The following is a 21,715-nucleotide window of genomic DNA, read 5'->3' as shown; positions in this document are numbered from 1 at the left end:
TGGGAGACTTTGAGTTTATTAATTTGCTGGTTTTGGGCATACATATTCATGTAGCTCATTCTGCCTTTTAAAATTATTATTGACCAATTGACGTTTGAATTTGTTTTTGTAAGTAGATTTTTCAAGAAAAAAGCCAATTATAAACTTGCGGTATTCAGATATCTTTTATTATTTTATATAATGTGAAACTGTTCAATATATATCTTCTTAAAACTGGAATGACAAATATAGAAGCAGTCATGATATATACTTTTTATTTTTTGTTTTTAGACCATATTCATTACAGTATTTTATAAGTAATACCTTTTTGTTTAAGTGATAAACTTCTCTGTGAATGCTTATCTGATATTTTGCTTTTGCTTTTTGCAATCTCTAGTTCATTTCTTGTGCACTTGGATATTTTTTAAAGAATAAGTGAAGAAGGACTTCTCTGGTGGCCCAGTGGTTAAGACTTCACCTTTTAGTACAGAGCGCAGGTTTGATTCCTGGTTGGGGAGTTAAATCCCACATGCCTTGTGGCCAAAATGCAGAAAACAGAAGCAGTATTGTAACAAATTCAATAAAGACTTTAAAAATGATCCACATTAAAAAAAAAACTTTAAAAAAGAATAAATGAAGAAAGAATCCATATGTTTTCTTTCCTTTTTGGAAAAAAAATGCTGACTGCAACATTAGAAAAAATATGAATTGTTTTTCCAGGTGAAAAAAAAATCTCTTCAAGATTCTTATTTAGTGTTGTAGACAGATGCTCAATTGTCTATAAATTTCCATCTGAAAATATCCATATAAACTTGAAAGTTTTCAACTCTATCTTTCTCAAGTGATTTTGTTTCACAAATTGAATTTGAGCCCATAAATATTTGTACTATTCTGTGGGCAATAAAGTAATTGACTACAGCTTTATTTCATACATAGAAAATTAATTGAGTCATTTCTAGCAATATTGTTATTTCATACTCATGAATTTTAAAGATGTTTTAAACAACAAAAACACCTATTTGATGCAATCTTTTTTCCGCTAACATATTATTGAGGAAATGTAACAAGATTATTGATTCAAATGATTTTCACTGAAAGTTGATACATTTTGTCATATTTATTTTACTAAAAAGCCATAGCTTTTAGATTTAATTTCTGAAAAAGAAACTAAAACTACAAATATCTTTCTTTTAAAACCATCTTGTCCTGGTGATTATGCATAAAACTGATATGTTTCTGTTGCTCAATGGACTTGTGTTGTCTTGATAAAAACTTACTAAACTGAGCAAGGAAAGATGGGCACTAGAATTCCACAACAAAGGCCCACAGTTTTATGTTATGAAAATGTAAATACCTAGTTCATCAGGTAATGAAAAATTTTCTCTTATAATGGTTAGTATTACTTCATGTGCAACTATATTTTATTCATTAGAATTTTAACCCTTCTAAAAGAGAAGAAATTAATATCAGAGAGCTCTGATCTGAGACGTTAATTTGGCACTAAAAACATATCAGTCTTTCTAGATCTGTTTAGTCCTCTGAAAAATGATGTGATTGTGTTCTGTATGATTATGTCATATATACAGTGCATAATGAGAAAATTAATATTCTAAAATGTAGGTTGACTAGCTGTAGCTCTGATCTGTTGTTCCTATATTATAATATAGCTTTGAGGTTTTCACACATACCATAATTATCTTTGAATTATAATAAAGTTTCTTTTAAAGCATTGTATTATCTCCCAAGTAAAAATTTGGTTTTCTACTTGACTCTCGCTGTTTAAGCATTTGGGCAGCCACTGGACAGACAGGAGGCTTAGGGACTCATATGTGTGTCCAGCATGCACTGGCCTTAATAATACAGTGTTTCTTTTTAATGATGAATGGCTTCTAGTGGATGGTAACACATCAGAGGTAGTAAGAACAGACAAAAAAGTCTGTCCCAATAATAATAGAATTCTCAACTTTTTATTTTTACCATTAATAATGATCCTAAGTCTCTTATTCTGTGAGAATTTTTCTATCCTATTTTCTCTCAGAAGAAATGTCCTGGGTTGAATGTATTAGGTAGTGGCAGATATCTGCATGCACACAGAGATAAATGAGCTCAGTTGTACATCCAACAGGAAGGAAAAAAGTAATGATTTTACATAAGCAGAGCAAGTCTTATAAAATATTATGATGAATAATATTTTTTGTTGTTTAGTTGCTAAGTCATGTCTGACACTTGCAGCCCCATGTACTGTGGCCCACCAGGCTTCTCTGTCCTTAGGATTTCCCAGGCAAGAATACTGGAATGGGTTGCCATTTCCTTCTCCAGAGGATCTTCCTGACCCAAGGGTTGAACCTGTGTCTCATACATTGGCAGGTGGATTATTTACCACTGGAGGCACCAGGGAAGCCCAGGAAGAATATTAGTAATCATTTATCATAATGAGAAACTGAGGAAATAAGAAAATGAGAAAGTAAGCAATTCATTTATGTTCTTACTTGAGTATATTTTACCTAATTTTAATCAGTATAGCAAAATTGAAAAAATGCAATAATCTAAAAAATCTGATATTAAAAGAATAAATTATTATAAAAACACAGAGAAACAAAAGATCTCTGGTTTGTTTGAAATTTCTCATTTTCCGTGTGGTAGTTCATCTAAGTTTTGAAAGAGCAGGAAGCTTCCAGAAATTCTAGACTTTAGGTAAACTTATGACGCAGTAGCAATTGGAATGTATTGATCACTAGTTAAAAGGGGTAAAATGCCAAAATTATGAATTTGAGCACAGAGTCAAACCATTTCCCAGGCACTTTCTAAGATCTTGGATAGGTGCTACTGTTTTAAAAGCAGCAGTTAATTAGTATTATGAGGTCAGGATATCTTCAGTGATGTTAGCAAACATACTGCACATAAAAGAAAAAATAATAAGTGATATCCAACAGTTTTTTGAACAAAATGAGAAGCCTAGAATTAATTTCTCATGGAGCATTTCAAAATGCATTGTACAGAATGTTGTGATATTAAAGGATAATGGACAGTTCAGTTCAGTCGCTCAGGCGTGTCTGACTCTTTTGACCCCATGGACTGCTGCACGCCAGGCTTCCCTGTCCATTACCAACTCCTGGAGCTTACTCAAACTCACGTCCATTGAGTCAGTGATGCCATTCTACCATCTCATCCTCTGTCATCCCCTTTTCCTCCCATGTTCAGTCTTTCCCAGCATCAGGGTCTTATCCAATGAGTCAGCTCTCCGCATCAGGTGACCAAAGTATTGGAGTTTCAGCCTCAGCATCAGCCCTTCCAATGAATATTCAGAACTAATTTCCTTTAGAATGGACTGGTTGGATCTCCTTGCAGTCCAAGGCACCCTTAAGAGTCTTTTCCAATACCACAGTTCAAAAGCATCAATTCTTTGGTGGTCAGCTTTCTTTATAGTCCAACTCTCACATCCATACATGAGTACCGGAAAAACCATAGTTTTGACTAGATGGACCTTTGTTGGTAAAGTAATGTCTCTGCTTTTAATATGCTGTCTAGTTTGCTCATAGCTTTTCTTCCAGTGAGCAAGTGTCTTTTAATTTCATGGCTGCAGTCACGAACTGCAGTGATTTTGGAGCCCCTCAAAATAAAGTCTGCCACTGTTTCTATTTGCCATAAATTGATGGGACAAGATTAGTTTTCTGAGTGCTGAGTTTTAGGACAGTTAACACTATATTCAAAGAAGCATTTATGTGATAAACAAGGTCTTGTTGCAAAGTTATGCTTTGGACATTGCAGAGTAAAGCTGGAAGTAGCAGACACGTAGCTATGTTTTAACATTGCTCTGCCATATAAAATGATTAAGATGTTCGTGTTATGTTCCGAGCCCGTATCCCCGAACCAAACGAGAGAGCAAGTCCACCACAGTATTGCAAACGCAAGAAGGGAGTTTGTTTATTCCTAGCACACTAGGGCCCAAGTCTCATCCCACACAAGGGAATCTGACAAGAGCCGCGAACAAAGGAGTATGGCAGCTTATATACAGGCAGTTCTTTGTCTCAGTTACAGGAGTAGCTGGCGTTACATGATTGGCCAGGCAGGATGAGCGCATATCCTGTCTCTTTCTGGTAAACATGACTCAGGTCCTAGAGACCGTCGTTTGGTCCCTAACAGTTCACAATATTGTTTGACCAAAAAGGAAAGAAGGTACAGTGCCAGTAACTGATATGCTACCTCCTAGGCTTTTTATCTGTATCGAATTATGAAAAAGGTGAGGGAGTGAAGAATAAAAACTGAATATGTTAAAACATTTTATACTAAAATATCTAATTAATCTATACTAAGCTCTTAAGTTATAACTGGGAAAATATAATGCTAAAGAAAGCTAGTTCTACAGGTTAATATACAATACTAAACTGAAAGTAGTTGTATGATTAAAATAAAAATAATGTCTTAAATTCCTAGAAGTTTTCACTGAAGACTAACTTTCAAAAATATGAGCTTATAAACATTCCTTTATTTGAATTTATAAAGTTCAGACAATTTACAGAGAACAAAATTTACTTTTGTTCCAAGTAAAACAAAAAGCAAATCATCTAATCATTTATTTACCATATTTGAATTATTTCAAATTTCATATTAACATATGTCTGAACTTAGGAGGAATATATATATGTTTGATATTAATTCATTCATTATAAAATATTCACTGAGTTTCCTACCCTGTGTCTTATGGTATCATATTCTGAGATATAGCAGAGAAAAAGAGAATTGTGTCTTTACTTTCATATCTGTTTCAGAGTATTAATATAGAGAGAGGGAAAGAAAGGAAAGATAGAAGGGAGAAAGGAAGAAAAAAATTAGTTATAGTTAAATCATGTATGAAAGAAAATGTCAATTTAGTTTCAACAGAGTGGAGTAAAATTAATGTAGTGAATCGAGGAATCCCACACACAAATCCAGACTTCATGGACAGACATGCTAATAAGAAGGCAGAGGCACGGACAGGGGATGGACAGAGGAGATGCTCAGGGTAGTATTTTGTGAGCTTGAGAAATATGGTCTTTAATTTTTCTCATTTCTAAAGTAAACAATGGAAGTAGATCTTTTAAGGCCACTTATGATGTTTTATCGGAGAAGGCAATGGCACCCCACTCCAGTACTCTTGCCTGGAAAATCCCATGGATGGAGGAGCCTGGTGGGCTGCAGTCCATGGGGTCGCTGAGTATTGGACATGACTCAGTGACTTCACTTTCACTTTTCACTTTCATGCATTGGAGAAGGAAATGGCAACCCACTCCAGTGTTCTTGCCTGGAGAGTCCTGGGGATGGGGGAGCCTGGTGGGCTGCCGTCTAGGGGTCGCGCAGAGTCGGACACAACTGAAGCGACTTAGCAGCAGCAGCAGCAGCATGATGTTTTATACTGGATATTAGATGACTGGGATAGAGAGTTTCAGTTCTCATTCTAGATTATGTAACCAGTATACTGCTGGGGAGCCTGCCTGGGGACTCTCCCATCCCTGGGACTCTCCAGGCAAGAACACTGGAGTGGGTTGCCATTTCCTTCTCCAATGCACGAAAGTGAAGTCAAAGTGAAGTCGCTCAGTCGTGTCTGACTCTTAGCGACCCCATGGACTGCAGCCCATCAGGCTGCTCCGTCCATGGGATTTTCCAGGCAAGAGTACTGGAATGGGGTGCCATTGCCTTCTCCTGTAACCAGTATACCAGTAGTTAATTCTTGATTTATGCATCGAGATACTGTAAAAGCAGGGACTAATTCTAGGACTTCAGGCTGATAATCTTTCCTTTATACAAGACCAGTTAAGTATGTATATTAACTAGTGTTTCTGATCACTGTACTTTAGCCTCAGTAAATTAATCTCTATGTAGAAACATATAAACACACAATAATGACAACAGAACTAAATACCAGGCGTCCCCATAACCTGAAAGGTCAAAATGTCTCTGTTCACTTGATGATTCTTCATGTGTATTTGGGGACATAATATAAGGGGAGACTTAATCTAGGCTAAGTGTCCTGAGTCACTGTTTTAAACTGTGAATGCACACAAGGTGTTGTACAGACTAGGGGCTTGGAAATGAAATAAATACTAAAAATATAGGAGATAGTATGAGCTTGGGGGAAGAAATCAAATAGGGCTGTGAGAAGCAGGCAGGGAGAAAACAGCTCTTAATAGCTTGCATAGGAAAAGTTGGTAACTCCATGATATACATATGGATATGAAACCCAGTCCTTTTTTTTCCCACTTCTCTGATGAATGTGGCTGACTTTTGATGCCTGGCCAAACATGGGATTAGAATGAAACTGATTTGTTTTCAGAGGCCAGTGGGGAAAGAAGCAAGCCCAAGAGTTTGAGAGAGAAATTAAGCTAGCTCAAACTGGTTGTGTAATCAGTTCTTTAATATTAAGTCAAAGAAATAGGAATGAGGGAAAAGCAAACACAGAAAAGTCTAGGCTTAGAGGGTGGGGTTTGAGGAGTAGTGGGACCTGAAGAATAAAACTAAACCCACTAAATTATGTGCAGTGACGACGTGTCCAAACTGCCCAGGCACCTCACTTACAGTAATTAACAAACACATTTATTATGCTATGGAATCATAGGAATTCCAACAAAATTACACTGAAAATATTGTATTTTCTGTCTATGCTCTTTTTAAAATTATGGTAATTTGTTGACATGACATTTGCAAAAGTGTCTAGGAATATACCTGTTGTGATCTTAAGTTCTTGGAGACTGTTACTTTTTCTTCATCCACTTGTTTCTTCTTTGTAAATAAGATATTTGCTGAGGATAGCAAGATGTCTTCTTTGTATTAAAAAGGGAAGATTACTTCAAAAAATTCAGCATTTTATTTCAGCTAGCCAATCCAAAATAAAGGAAATATTTTTGTTTGTTTCTTAGTGTATTTGTCTAGATAGGAGCAGCTATTTATTGGAAATGCATCTGTAGTACCTTTTTGAGTCTCTGAATGGCTTATGGCCATAAGTATTTAAATGAAATTACTCCTATTCATTCATTAGAAATAGAAAATGTGAGCCTTCATTTATATTTTGGACACTTGAAAAGAAAGAAAAATAAAATCCCACCATGATATATTCTAACATCAAAGAAAATTACAGTTTTTCTCTTCTTAATTGAGAATATTCAGAGGAGTAACATTCTTAAGTACATACTTAGAAATTATCACCCAAAGCAGTACCTATTAAGCTGTCTTGTCAAGTGCTGCTTGGCTTGCACTTTTAATAATATTTGTGGTACCTTGGATTTTGTACAGACAAAGACTGTTAATTTCTTGCCTTATTATCTTTCAAAATGCAAGATATTATTCCTTTTTCTTGTCCATTCTTTTGATTTGCTAGCAGGGCCCTGTTGGACTATATGATGCATAAATAGGTCTTTTATAAATGATTCAAGGCCAGGGATTAGAAATATGTTTGTGATTTGCATTGGAGAACTCTTAAAAAATAAGAGAATCTAAAACAGAGATAATGAGGCATTTTGGTTTTCCTTTTTCAGGGAAGAGCTTTTTTAATGAAGGAAATAAATTTAATCTTCTTACAATAAATTAATCATTTTTGTTATTTTCATTTGGTTAGTTGAGATGTTTTTTTCCATGAAATATTAAGCATGACATTTAGTAACCATTTATAATAAATAACACTGATACCTGGATGACTTCATGAAGAAACTGTAAGTAGTTTAATGAGAGACAAAGCTGATTAAGAAAATCAGAAGCAAAGTACAATTTATATGCATTTTGAGAGGGGGCAAAAGTGAGATTAAATAAATGAACTAAGGTTACATGTAACACTCTAATGTAAATGTTGTTAGGTAAGATATAGTCTTGATGTCTGTCTTGTGATTTGAATGAGCTCATTAGTTTTCCCTCATTAACACCTTTTACTTCTGTCTTTCTGATGGCAGCTAGAATTCTGAGAGGGGCCATCTAAGGTATACGATTGATGTGCATCCCTTGTGATGCCATTTTTCACATCTGTGTCAGTTGAACAGAATCAAGCAATAACGCTCCATTTAATTTCATGTCTAAAGAAATGAGGTTCTATGAAGTTTATTATCTATAATACTTAATGTCTGAAATCACATTTTGGATTTATTGAAAGTCATGTACGGTTTCATTGCTCTGTGTGTTTCAGGATAATTTTTAAAGATTTTAAACAAAATTCCATGTACTTTTATTCCCACAGATTCTAGACAGGTTTAAAATATTTTGCTATAATAAAATCTTTGTGAAGAATAAAAATCTGACTTACACTGTATAAAATGTGGTACGGTTCAGTGACATTCTCAAAACTGTAGTGATGATAGTTTACTAGGAGAGAGAGGTTTAGATCTCTTATTTGACTGAACAGTATTTTGAAAGCTATATAAATCATTTAATTTTTCTACATCCTGTATATATTAATAACTTTTAAGGTCATTGTGTAGTTCTCAGGTTATGTATAACAAAATATCAGTTAGTATTTGAAATGACAAGGTTCTCCATATTACTAGTCTATAATTTGTATATCTTTATTTTCTTTCTGTCTCTAGGTTTATATTTGTGGGTACATGTATAAATAAACCCTTCATAACACAATTTGGGGGGTTTCCCTGGTACCTCAAGGTTTCCCTGGTGGCTCAGGTGGTAAAGCATCTGCCTGCAATGTGGGAGACCTGGGTTCGATCCCTGGGTGGGGAAGATCCCCTGGAGAGGGAAATGGCAACCCACTCCAGTACTCTTGCCTGGAAAATACCATGGATAGAGGAGCCTTGTAGGCTACAGTCCATGGGGTCGCAAAGAGTCGGACACGACTGAGCGACTTAACTTCAACTTCACTCCCTGGTACCTCAGGTGTTAAAGAATCTGCCTGCAATGCAGGAGACCCGGGTTCCATTCCTGGGTCGGAAATATCTGCTGGAGAAGGAATAGTCTACCTCTTCAGTATTCTTGGGCTTCCTTGGCTCAGTTGGTAAAGAATCCACCTGCAATGCGGGAGACTTGGGTTAGATCCCTGGGTTGGGAAGATCCCCTGGAGAAGGGAATGGCTACCCACTGCAGTATTCTGGCCTGGAGAATTCTACATGGAATCACAAAGAATCGGACGTGGCTGAACGACTTTCAACACAGTTTTTAAAAGAGTCCTACCAGATTGGTTCAATGAAATAGTTTTTATTTTTTTATTTATTTTTTCAATGAAATGAACTATTTTAAACTAATGAATATTCTTTCAAGTTTTATTACATTGTTGTGTTGTTTGAGAGTTGAATGTGGATTCAGTCATTATGTTTTTCTCCCTTCTTTTCTTCATTTGCTCCTTTTTTCTCATTGTTATAGTTTTTAAAAATTCTATTTCCTTTTCTACAAACTTTCTTCCAAATGTGCATATTTTCCTTTCACTGCTTCTTGTTTAATCATATCCCACATTGAATTTTATTTTTACTTAGAAATACATGAATTTTTCTTGAGAATATATTCACATGTGTTCACACCTGAGTTACATTTGAGACAATGACTGCTATATTGCTGATTTATTTAACTTGAAAAGAGAAATTATTTTAAAAAATTTTTATGGTATATCTCCTTTCAGTACTGTATATTGAGGCTGCAGAAATTTTACATCTGAATTAATTTTCTTTTATTTTGCTGGTTATTTTCTTTTTTTTTTTTTTTTTTTTTATTTTTTAATTTTATTTTTTTTTTTAAATTTTAAAATCTTTAATTCTTACATGCGTTCCCAAACATGACCCCCCCTCCCACCTCCCTCCCCACAACATCTCTCTGGGTCATCCCCATGTACCAGCCCCAAGCATGCTGCACCCTACGTCAGACATGGACTGGCGATTCAATTCTTACATGATAGTATACATGTTAGAATTCCCATTCTCCCAAATCATCCCACCCTCTCCCTCTCCCTCTGAGACCAAAAGTCCGTTATACCCATCTGTGTCTTTTTTCCTGACTTGCATACAGGGTCGTCATTGCCATCTTCCTAAATTCCATATATATGTGTTAGTATACTGTATTGGTGTTTTTCTTTCTGGCTTACTTCACTCTGTATAATTGGCTCCAGTTTCATCCATCTCATCAGAACTGATTCAAATGAATTCTTTTTAACGGCTGAGTAATACTCCATTGTGTATATGTACCACAGCTTTCTTATCCATTCATCTGCTGATGGACAGAGAAGGCCTTTGACAAAATTCAACATCCATTTATGATAAAAACTCTCCAGAAAGCAGGAATAGAAGGAACATACCTCAACATAATAAAAGCTATATGTGACAAACCCACAGCAAACATTATCCTCAATGGTGAAAAATTGAAAGCATTTCCCTTAAAGTCAGGAACAAGACAAGGGTGTCCACTTTCACCGCTACTATTCAACATAGTTCTGGAAGTTTTGGCCACAGCAATCAGTGCTGGTTATTTTCTAACCATCTTTTTACTTTTTTTGTTTTTCTGTTTTACATTCTACAGTGGGAAGAGATTGGTGAAGTTGATGAAAATTATGCGCCTATCCATACATACCAAGTATGCAAAGTTATGGAACAGAACCAGAATAACTGGCTTTTGACCAGTTGGATCTCCAACGAAGGTGCTTCCAGAATCTTCATAGAACTCAAATTTACTCTGCGGGACTGCAACAGTCTTCCTGGAGGACTGGGGACCTGCAAGGAGACTTTCAACATGTATTACTTTGAGTCAGATAACAAGAATGGGAGAAACATCAAGGAAAACCAGTACATCAAAATTGATACCATTGCTGCTGATGAAAGCTTTACAGAACTTGATCTTGGTGACCGTGTCATGAAACTAAATACAGAGGTCAGAGATGTAGGACCTCTAAGCAAAAAGGGATTTTATCTTGCTTTTCAAGATGTGGGTGCTTGCATTGCTCTTGTTTCAGTGCGAGTGTACTATAAAAAATGCCCTTCTGTGGTACGACATTTAGCTGTCTTCCCTGACACAATTACTGGAGCTGATTCTTCACAGTTACTTGAAGTGGCCGGCTCCTGTGTCAACCACTCTGTGACAGACGAACCACCCAAAATGCACTGCAGCGCTGAAGGGGAGTGGCTGGTACCCATTGGGAAATGCATGTGCAAGGCAGGATATGAAGAGAAAAATGGCACCTGTCAAGGTAAGAGTTTGCCTGCAGATCTGCAGGGGCTGTCTGCTTCTGCTGGATCATGTATATGTAGATCTTCCAGTGATTATGAGCAAATGACCTTTTACTTTGCTAATTTATGGAGATTATTTCTCTTCAAGTTTGATTCTCTCCTCTCGGAATTTTAGAACTTCTGGCAATGATGAAAGATTTGAAGTTATATTCTACTGGATATACATAATTAGTACTCAGAGTGTGTCTTACTTGCAGTGTAGTATTTCATATTCATTTTGCTTCAGAACTTTTATTTTTGAACAACTCACATCAGGGGATTATTTCTTTGTTTATCTGCTGCTCTATCATGACTCTGTCTCTCTGAAGAGAAAAATGATACTCTTGTTACATGAAATTCAAATGTAAACTTTGATGAAACTTTTGGCATGCTTTTAACTGCCTTTTAAAAATTCTTTAGGTATAAGTTCCTCCATATGAACTTCACTGGACAGGTGTGGAAAGTGACAGGACTTAGTTTACCATGTTGTGTGCATATAATAGCTATTATGTACTTGCTTTTAAGAATTTACAGGTTAACTTCAAATGCATAATAAGTAGTGCCCAAGAAAGTAACTGTTTGGAGATAGAACCAATACAGAAAGGTCATTTCAAAGCAGTTTGCACATGGATTATTTTTTCTGTTTTAATTTTTCTTTTAAATTGAAACTTGAAAAAAAAATAAATTGAAACTTGATCATGCATGCTTCTATTTCATTTGAAAATACTCTTATTTTGTCCACAGTGTGGTGACTTGCCCTTTAAAACTTGGATCTTCCTCAGTGGCTTCATGAAACAGGATAGCACTTTATGTCAAAGTCAGGAACAGCTTATGAGGAAGAAAACACATTTTCCTTTCAGGGAAAAAATTAATCCTTATGAACCCAAACTTGTTTTCACCATGATATGCACAGACCAAATAGGTAATGAGAGTTAATGTGTCTTAACTGAAGAGAAAATCAAATACCGAGAAGTCCCCTATGCCCATTGATAGCTTCAGGTACAATTTATTTTCTAAATTCAGTGTGTAATGTGGATCACCCTTGCTCAGGTTTCTTCAGGCTTGACTGTAGATTGACTGTAGATCCAGGGAAACAACACTAATCTGTAAATCATACTGACGTTGCTTATTTATCTCTAGAAATGCATTGCACCACATTTGTATCACTTCACGTTTGTATACCATCTACAATCAAGTGCATGATCATTTCTCCATGTAATCTACAGCTTGCTATTCCTTTATATATATAAATTTTTATTAAATAAAAATTATGTTTCAGATATGCCTTTAAGTTTGTTAAGGAAATTAATCAGATTTTATTTAGGGTTGAATTTAAAGGAAAGTTTTAACTAACATTACCTTAACTTCTCTTTTTGAGCAACCTTCTTGGCCTGGGTGAAGATATATGTAACTGTAGAATCAGCAGTGGAAGTTAAACATAATCCATTGACTACATTGCATTGTTTTCCCTAAAATGCTTATAAAATCTTATTTCTAAGAATTTGTTTACCAGTATTATAAGGCAGCATGCTCTATTTGATTATCTATTTATATCATATCCGTGAATGATATGTGGTAACTTAAGTTCAGAACATAATGATCTTTGTCTTCATCCAGACTGGTACAGGGTATAAAGGACCTTTGCATTCAGAGGATAATTTTTTATTGTTGGTGGGATTAAAATATTCTGCAGGTGCTTATCATGAAAATACCTGGGTGAAGTAGTATCCTGACAGGATGCTTTTAGTGCATGCATCCACTGCATCTTTCTCCTCTCATACTCTTAGTAGTTGAGGAGTAGAGGCCTGAGAGAAAAAGGAGAGGCCACTTGGTAGAAACTTAACTCAACTGGATTCTGTCTTAACGTGCTTGTTACCCTACTCTGGTAGGAGGATCGAAAGCAGTGGGGTCATGAAAGCAGTAGACTACGCAGCCCCAGAAGATGTTCTACACAATGTAGTCTGTGCGAATAGTGCCTCTTGATATTTTCCCAGGTACCAATGATATGTGGCCATTCTATGAGGAATTTCAAACATTTATTCTGTAAATAATTTTACTGAGTGAATAACTAAATGTTGAAGATTTGTCTTGGAAAATCAGGGTGTCACAGATGGTCCCATATAAATAAATATATGTGTTTAAACCTATTCATAATATGTATGTGCAAATCTAAATGTATGAGTGTGTGTGTGTCATATAAAATTCCACTATAACTCTTTCTTCAATTTTAATGTGCTATCCACAAACCTCTAAGTGGGGATCTTGTTGTTTTAGAAATATCCTTGGTAGGTCAGAAATCTAAGAATCGTTCTTGACATATCCTTCCTGCTCACTTCCCAGTTTCACTACCTCACAAAGTATTTATAAATTTCCCACATAGCTCTCATAAAATCATCCACTTCTCTCTGTTTCCTTTTTCCTCCAATCTGTAAGCATGTCTTGTTGGAAACTTTATTTTTAAATAATGAATAGCTTTTTATATAGTTTCGGTTTTTGAGCCCTGTGAGTGTGTCACCTCTACAAAAATACAAATCTGGTAGTTGTACAAACCCATCCTCCCCGTCCCTGCCTACTTCCAAGACACTTAAAGTACTTCAATAGTTTCCTTTTTTTTTTTTTTATAAGGATGAATTGGGAAATTGTATTTGACAGAAACATTACTACTGTATTTAAAATGGATAACTAATAAGGAAATAAGGATCTACTGTATAACACAAGAAACTCTACTCACTACTCTATAATGGCCTGTATGGGAAAAGAATCTAAAAAAGTGTGCATATATATGTATATGCAATAACTAATTCACTTTGTGTACGCTTGAAACTAACTCAACATTGCAAATCAACTCTACTCGAATGTATATGTATGTGTATATATGTCTGTGTGTATATATATATACACACACACACATAATTGTCTCCTTCAAATAAAGTTTATAAAATAGCCTAAGATCCTGCATGGCTTTGCTCTTATTAGCTTTCTCAGTTCAGTTCAGTACAGTTGCTCAGTCGTGTTTGACTCTTTACGATCCCAGGAGTTGCAGCATGCCAGGCTTCCCTGTCCATCACCAACCCCTGGGGCTTACTCAAACTCATGTCCATGGAGTCAGTGATGCCATCCAACCGTCTCATCTTCTGTTGTCCCCTTATTCTCCTGCCTTCAATCTTTCCCAGCATCAGGGTCTTTTCCAGTGAGTCAGCTCTTCCCATCATGTGGCCAAAGTATTGGAGTTTCAGGATCATCATCAGCCCTTCCAGTGAATATTCAGGACTGATTTCCTTTAGGATTGACTGGTTGGATCTCCTTGCAGTCCAGGGGACTCTCAAGAGTCTTCTCCAACACCACAGTTCAAAAGTTAGTTATCTATTTTATAAATACTATGTTAAAATTATTATTTTTAAATAAGTAATTTTGTTTACCTTTGTATGTACCTGTAGGAAACATCATTGGTCACAAAATTGACAAACGTCTTTTAAATTACTCTTTACTTAGTCCTAAAATTCTCAGGCCAAATTTTCAAAGTTTCAAATATTAAATGATATATGATTGGCATATGATATATTAACTGTTATAGACATCATTTTAGTGATTTTTGTAGACTTCAAAGTATCACATTCTAAAATGTGTTTATAAATATAGCCTTATTACATAGTTACATTTAATTACTTGGTTTCTTTGATAATCAAAATATGTTGTGATTTATAAGGCTATAAATATAAGAAGCTAAAGTTGAGTAAACCTATTGTAATGATTATCATATATTAAGATTTACTAGGAGGTGACAAGGTAGTTGCTGTCATATCATTTTCATGTGACCTGATACACATGGAGGGCATGATAGACCTGACCCACAGTCTCTTAGCAACTAAACCTTCAAGAAGGAGAATGCTAGGCAGCTCATTAACATATGGCTTCAACCCAGAAGACAACTAATCTATAGCAGATCATGATCTATCATCTCCATGTCTCTTTATTTAACTTCCTTTATAAGAATTTAACTACCTTTTCCATAATTATCTGATTTTAACAAGGTAATATATGCTGGTTTGTGTTATCAGCTTAAAATACAGAGTCCATTTATTTTTTGATGGCTTACTTGTATGCCTGAATTTTCTATAATAAACTGCCTTAAGTATTCAAATTTATTTTTTGAAATATTCTTTATTTTCAGGTACTAATAATATATTAAATCCATTTATAAAAGCATGTTTTCATACTTATTATTTATTATTATTTCTGAGAAAATGCTATTTTTCCCTTAAGAGTCATGTGAAATTTTTTTTTTAGTACAAAATTGTTAGTAAAAGCCCATTTTGGAAGTTTCTGCTTTTTATTGAAGTGAATATGTTTGACAGAAGTAATTGAGTTCACATGAATCAAATGTTGCCTGCTGAGTTCTCTTGTGATTATGTTGCTGACTTACTCAGATGCAAGGCAAGACCACTAATCTTCATCAGTTGTTAGTGGAATGAAGTAGTAATTTGAAATTACCCCTAGATAATTATAGTTTCACTTATATCAAATGGAGGAAAGAGATTTAGATTGTGGGTCACTGCCAAAACCAGTGAGTGAAGAAGGTATATAGTGCATGCTCAAATACAGGGTAAGGGGGGTTACATGCCAAGGGCTGTGGAGAAAAAGCACTATTAATTGTCCAACTGGGAAATGATTGCACAGCAAGGAAATGTAGTGAAAATACTGAGCTCAAGAAGGAGCCTTGATTCAAAAACAGTAAAGATACTGCAGGGAGTAGTATGTCGATCATTCAGACTTCTGGTGCATATTTATGTTTGAAACAAAATTGGCTGGAAATATAGAGTGTTAGGTGTTCATGTAATTATGCATTGGAGAGCCTAGTTATTTTTAATTAGGCATGTTACCAAAAAGCGTCAAAGGGGTTGAACTTTGGTCCTATTTGGTATGCTCTTTTATGCAACAAAGGAAACTGATTTTGATTTAAAAAATTTAACAAAAGACTGTGATTTTGAAATCACAGAGTGATTGGTGTCAGTGGTGTGTGAATCCGTGTGTGTGTGTGTGTGTGTCCTATTGCTGTGAACCACCACTAAGACAAATAAGTGATTAAGTCATTTCATCTATTTGCAGATATTGCACATGAGAATAATAGATTTTCTTTTTACCTCCTCACTTGAATACATTGGACTAATTCTGTTAAATGTTATGGCTTTTTAGGTTAATATTATGTTTAATATTAAAATGGTAGTGTGCTTTTTTCCCCCCCTGAATCAAGGTTTCAAAACACTGGTACTATTGGTATTTGGGACCAAATACTAGTTGTTTTGGGGGATCCTGTTCACATAGGACATTTACCAGCTTCCTGGCTTCCCTGGTGGTTCAAATGGAAACTAATTCTCCTGCAGTGCAGGAGTCCTGGGTTTGATCCTTGGGTTGGGAAGAGTCCCTGGAGAAAGGAACAACTACCCAACCCAGTATTCTGGCCTGGAGAATTCCACGGACTGTATAGTCCTTGGGGTTGCAAAGAGTTGGACATGACTGATCAACTTTCACTTTGGCCTCTCAGTCCCTAGATTAAGTACTAATCTAGTACTCCGCTCCTGATTTTTAATAGCCCAAAATGCCTCCATGTATTGCCAAATGTTCTTTGGGGCAAAATCTCTCTTAGTTGAGAACCACTAACTGAAATATATTCCCTCTGCCTATATTAATAGATGTGCTACTGAAACTAAATATATTTATAGATTAGTTACCTATGCAAAAGCGGACAATTTTCTAAAGAATGAAAGAAGTGTGCATTTCTTAAAATGGGTGTATGTTTGGAAACTTGCCTAATTTAACTTGAATATAGAGACATGGATTATCTGGAAACGTACTGCTGGTGAGAGGCAACGTACTCTATAGTTTCTTAAGCACGCAGATTCTGGACCAGAATACCTGGATTCAAATCTTGCCGCTTCCATTTATCAGTTATATAACCAATGTCCAAGTTATCAGATCTCTTTATTCCTTGTTTTCCTCATCTGTTAATAGCTACCTCATAGCAATGCTATTAGACCTTATATGAAAATTACTTAGAATAGTGCTTAGAAAACAGTGCTTATTGAATAAACATTATCTATGTCTTACTCTCTCATTAAAAGTAAAATTATTTACAGGAATATGTGTCTGTCTATTGGAAAATACGTGGTAGCTTCGACTTAGAAAAGTTCTCTAGTTTACTTAAACTAGAGAGTATATCCTTGAATAGTATCATTTATCAAAGGATGATCCTACATTTTTATTAATTAAGTGGTCAAAACTGTATAAATATATTGTAACCTCCTTTATGAAAGATTTGCTCTCCCATTTGATATTATCACTCATTCTTTAAGTTATCGTACTAGGCACTGTAGTCTGTGTATACAGTTCCTGTATCCTGCAAATGCAGACAGATAGCTTACAAACATACATATGGACTCACACCTGCAGTCACAACTTATGTGAGTTGTTACTGGCAGGGTGAGTGTGCAAGGTTAGAAGGTGGTAAGAAAATGTTTCTCTAAAAGGGTGATGTTTAATGTAGAGGTGGGAAAAAAAGCTGTATGAAGAGGACAGGGTACAGCTTAACAAGCAGAAGAAATCTTTCAGTGCAGAGATCTATCATATTATATTAATTTTGGATATAGCTCTTTTCTTTCTACAATTATATTAAAATGTATTTGTGTATTAAAATCTGAGAATAAAAGGGATTCTACTCCCTGAAATTACCTGCTAAAAGAGGCTATTTATATACATATTATACTTACCTTAAAGACAGAAATGCTAATAATACCTAGGGTCAAATAGATGCATATCAAATATGAAACAACTCAGTTTATTTCTGAGTAATACTGGTGAATGGCAGCTTGCAAATTATTATACCAATTGAAAGAATAACATCCTTTTTTTTTAAGAACTTAATGTTTCACTGGTTCATCAGTTGTTGGTAACTTGTGAATCTTCAATTATATGTACATAGTTAAAAAAGACAGAGATTTGGCTATAAAGGAAAGGACATACATGAAGCAAAAACTCCATAATCCCTCCTAGACAAACTTCTGATCTTGATTTTGCATTCCTACTTTCTCACTCATACAAGGAGTATACTAGGCAAAGTCTTGAGTCTCCCTTTCCTATCCCATATTTAGAATAAATATAAAAAATTGATGCTATACCTCAGATTTGCAGTAATAGTAATAAATACTTTGTACATTTTATTTTGAGTCAGTCTCTAGAAAGTCTTATGATGATAGCACATTCCATATTGTTATTGTGCAAAGGAATTTTAGTATTATTGATCAGGAGCTCCATTATGACCCGTTGGATGGAAAATTGTTATATTTATGTTCAAGTGGTTCATACAAAAAAAAATCTCTTGATAAAAAGTATTTGTTTAAATGATGTTCATTGAATAGACTACTTTTGTTATAATAAATTAATATAGAAATACATAGGATTAATACAGAAATACAGACATAAATTAATATGGAAAGATAATTCTGAAAAAAATGTTTAATGATAAAGGCTTTATATATTGCCATATATCTGAATTGTTATATTCAGAACTGATTTAAATTCTGTAATTTAAATAATGTGCTGGGAAACCAAAAGATAGTCCTTCTGTTTTATTATTATTATTATTATTTTTTATCCAGATAGGAGCAGAAGGATTTTCTCCAAGTTTGATAACAGCATAGCTGTTATCAAATCAGTATAGCTGTCATGGGAAAAGTTGTTTGTACAGGAAAATTTAATGTTAAAAACTCACAGAATGTGATTTAACAAATACCTCTGTGTTCTTAGATTCTTAAGAGCAAAAAATTAAAAAAGAAATGAATACAAATGATAAGAAACAAAGTAGCCAACACTAGCATAAAATCATTAAGTAGACTTAAAACCTCAAAAGTGATCTGAAATGACCAGGAGATTTTTGCATGCACTAAATAGAGGACTTTGGGTTTGAAGGTGATGCAGCTCTCAGTTCAAATCTCATACTTCCATTTGGTAGTTATGTGACTGCAGCCAAATACAAAATCATATTGAGTCCAACTTTCCTCCTAGGTGTAATGTTAAATAGTACAAAAGGGACCTGTAGAGATAACCTTTTTATATAGATTGTAATTATATAACTTTTGACAGTTTTAGACCTAATGAAAATTTCCTTTTTTCTTTCTGCTAATTACTTCTTGACCTTGGAATGCCATATTAAATATCAATGCATTCTACTGTTGTCATCAGTAAAAAATGTTGGCAAATTAGGAGAAAAATCAAACCACAGCAAACTAGAGAAAAAGGCACAAAATGGCACTTATGTCCAATTCATTCCAATTTATGAATTACATTTTTGGAGTGCTTTTTTTTTTTAAATTGGCTTATAGAAGTTATTCACATGATTTAACATTTCCTCCCACTGAAGAGATTATTGGGACCAGCTTTTATCTAATTCTTCTCTTCTATACACTTTTACAGTGCAACACAATAATTTTAATAATTTGAAACCATATTATTGCTGGGCAAACCTATAAGAGATTCTTATTCCATTGTGTGGTGCTGGCCAGAGCCGCAGTATTCTTTTCTAAGCTCCTTAGGTGACTGTAACGTTGGCCCAGATTAAGGAGTATGATGATAGTTTGGATTAAGTTTTGGTGGCTTTTAGTGTTTTGTGTTGGAGAAGGCAATGGCACCCCACTCCAGTACTCTTGCCTGGAAAATCCCATGGATGGAGGAGCCTGGTGGGCTGCAGTCCATGGGGTCGCTAAGAGTCGGACACGACTGAGCGACTTCACTTTGACTTTTCACTTTCATGCATTGGAGAAGGAAATGGTAACCCACTCCAGTATTCTTGCCTAGAGAATCCCAGGAATGAGGGAGCCTGGTGGGCTGCCATCTATGGGGTCGCACAGAGTCGGACACTACTGAAGCGACTTAGCAGCAGCAGTGTTTTGTGTAAATTTGTACTTTAAAACCTCATCCAGGGAAGGCCACAGATTTTGATTCCTGAAGACCAGTTTCTCTGTGCACCCCCACCCCATGAAGAGGTCCTACACTCATAAACCTCTTTGACTCTCCTTGTGTACATGGCAATCTTTTACCCAGTGTCTTTTTTTTTTTCTGTATTCCAGTAAAAAATTATTTATATAAACAGGTGACAGGAAGGATTTGGCTTATAGGTTATACCTTACCAATTGTCTAATTTATACCCAAATATACTGCTGTTCAGTCGTTCAGTCATGCCCCAGCTCCAGCACACCAGGCTTCCCTATCTTTCCCTATATCCTGTAGTTTGCTCAGACTCATGTCCATTGTGTTGATGATGCCATCCAACCATCTCATCCTCTGTCACCCCCTTTTTCTCCTGACCTCAGTATTACTCAGCATCAGGGTCTTTTCCAATGAGTACGCTCTTTGTATCAGGCGGCCGAAGTATTGGAGCTTCAGCTTTTGCATCAGTCCTTCTGATGAATATACAGGGTTGATTTTTGTTAGGATTGAACCTGTATAAACAACACAGAAATGATAAGCATCATATTAATGCTTTGTCTCATTCTATCTAACTTTTCAGTCTCCTCTGTTTCTCCTCCTCCTCCTCGTCCTCAGTGCCTTCTTAAGAGACTCTGAAGGGCTTCCCATTTGACACAAGGTTATGGTCTTTTTTCCTGGACCCTGGAATGTCACAAGACAAGTCTACAGTTTCCCACACACATCCTTAGCCCTTCTGGCCTGAAGAGAGGCAGGATAGGATCAGCATTAAAGGCAGCACTCCATGCTTTAACTCCATCTTTTCTGCCGCCTGTGGATTTCTTTTCCCAGATTTACAAATTTATTGCTGTCTTAAAATTTCCCCGCATTAAAACAAAGCATAGCAAATTAGTCCTGCCAAGTGGCAAACCAAGCAATTTAGTAACAAGTTTGATATCCCAGAGAAAATAATCCATGAATTATGGGAGTATAATGCCTCGCCACCTGTAGGACCCTTCTCTTGGATTTTAAGCATTGTGAGATTTTTAGAGCATTAGAAGAGGCAGCATGGAAGCAGAAAATGATTGGCTAAGAGATCTGGATTTCCTTACAAGGCTAGCAGGTCATACTTTGTAGGGTAAGGTGGACTGACTAAAGCTGGGTTGTAAGATACTGGTTGCTGTATGTTAGGTTTCTCACAAGTGCAGGCTGATTTAGGTTCAGATTTGCGAAATGTGCTCGGCTGCTGTGTTGTCCTCTGTTTTGTGGGTCCCGGTATATAAATTGACTTTGTGTGTGTGTGTGTGTGTGTGTGTGTGTGCATGCTCAGTTGTGTCCAACTCTTTGCAGCCCCACTGACTGTAGCCCATCAGGCTTCTTTGTCCATGGAATTTTCCAGGCAAGAATACTGGTGTGGGTTGCCATTTCCTACTCCAGGGGAATCTTCCCAACTCAAGAATAGAAGCCATGTCTCTTGTGTCTCCTTCAGTGGCAGGAAGATTCTTTACCATTGCCTCACCTGGGAAGCCCCAAACTTTGTTCCAGTTAATTTAGGAATTCTAGATGTTTGTACCTAGACCGTTTCCAGCTTTACTTAGAACTTCATGTTGTTGGAACCAGAAGACTTG

General features: G+C 35.8%; 1 protein-coding gene across 11 annotated transcripts in view; it reads left to right on the top strand.

Moving 5' to 3' along the window:
- The window catches only part of EPHA5 (EPH receptor A5), a 408,801-nt gene that overhangs the window by 74,072 nt on the left and 313,014 nt on the right, over window positions 1-21,715 (top strand). For all 11 annotated transcript variants that reach the window (XR_011257780.1, XM_069594218.1, XM_069594217.1 and 8 more), the window contains exon 3: window positions 10,450-11,113. Coding sequence is in view for 10 of the 11 variants with exons in the window: in XM_069594218.1 (XP_069450319.1) it covers window positions 10,450-11,113 (664 nt within the window). In the remaining variant the exon portion in view is untranslated. The remainder of the gene's footprint in view (window positions 1-10,449; window positions 11,114-21,715) is intronic.

The sequence above is a fragment of the Ovis canadensis genome, chromosome 6, assembly GCF_042477335.2.
Source record: "Ovis canadensis isolate MfBH-ARS-UI-01 breed Bighorn chromosome 6, ARS-UI_OviCan_v2, whole genome shotgun sequence".
In the NCBI taxonomy this organism is placed as follows: Eukaryota; Metazoa; Chordata; class Mammalia; order Artiodactyla; family Bovidae; genus Ovis; species Ovis canadensis.
This window is presented reverse-complemented; position numbering and strand designations above follow the sequence as displayed.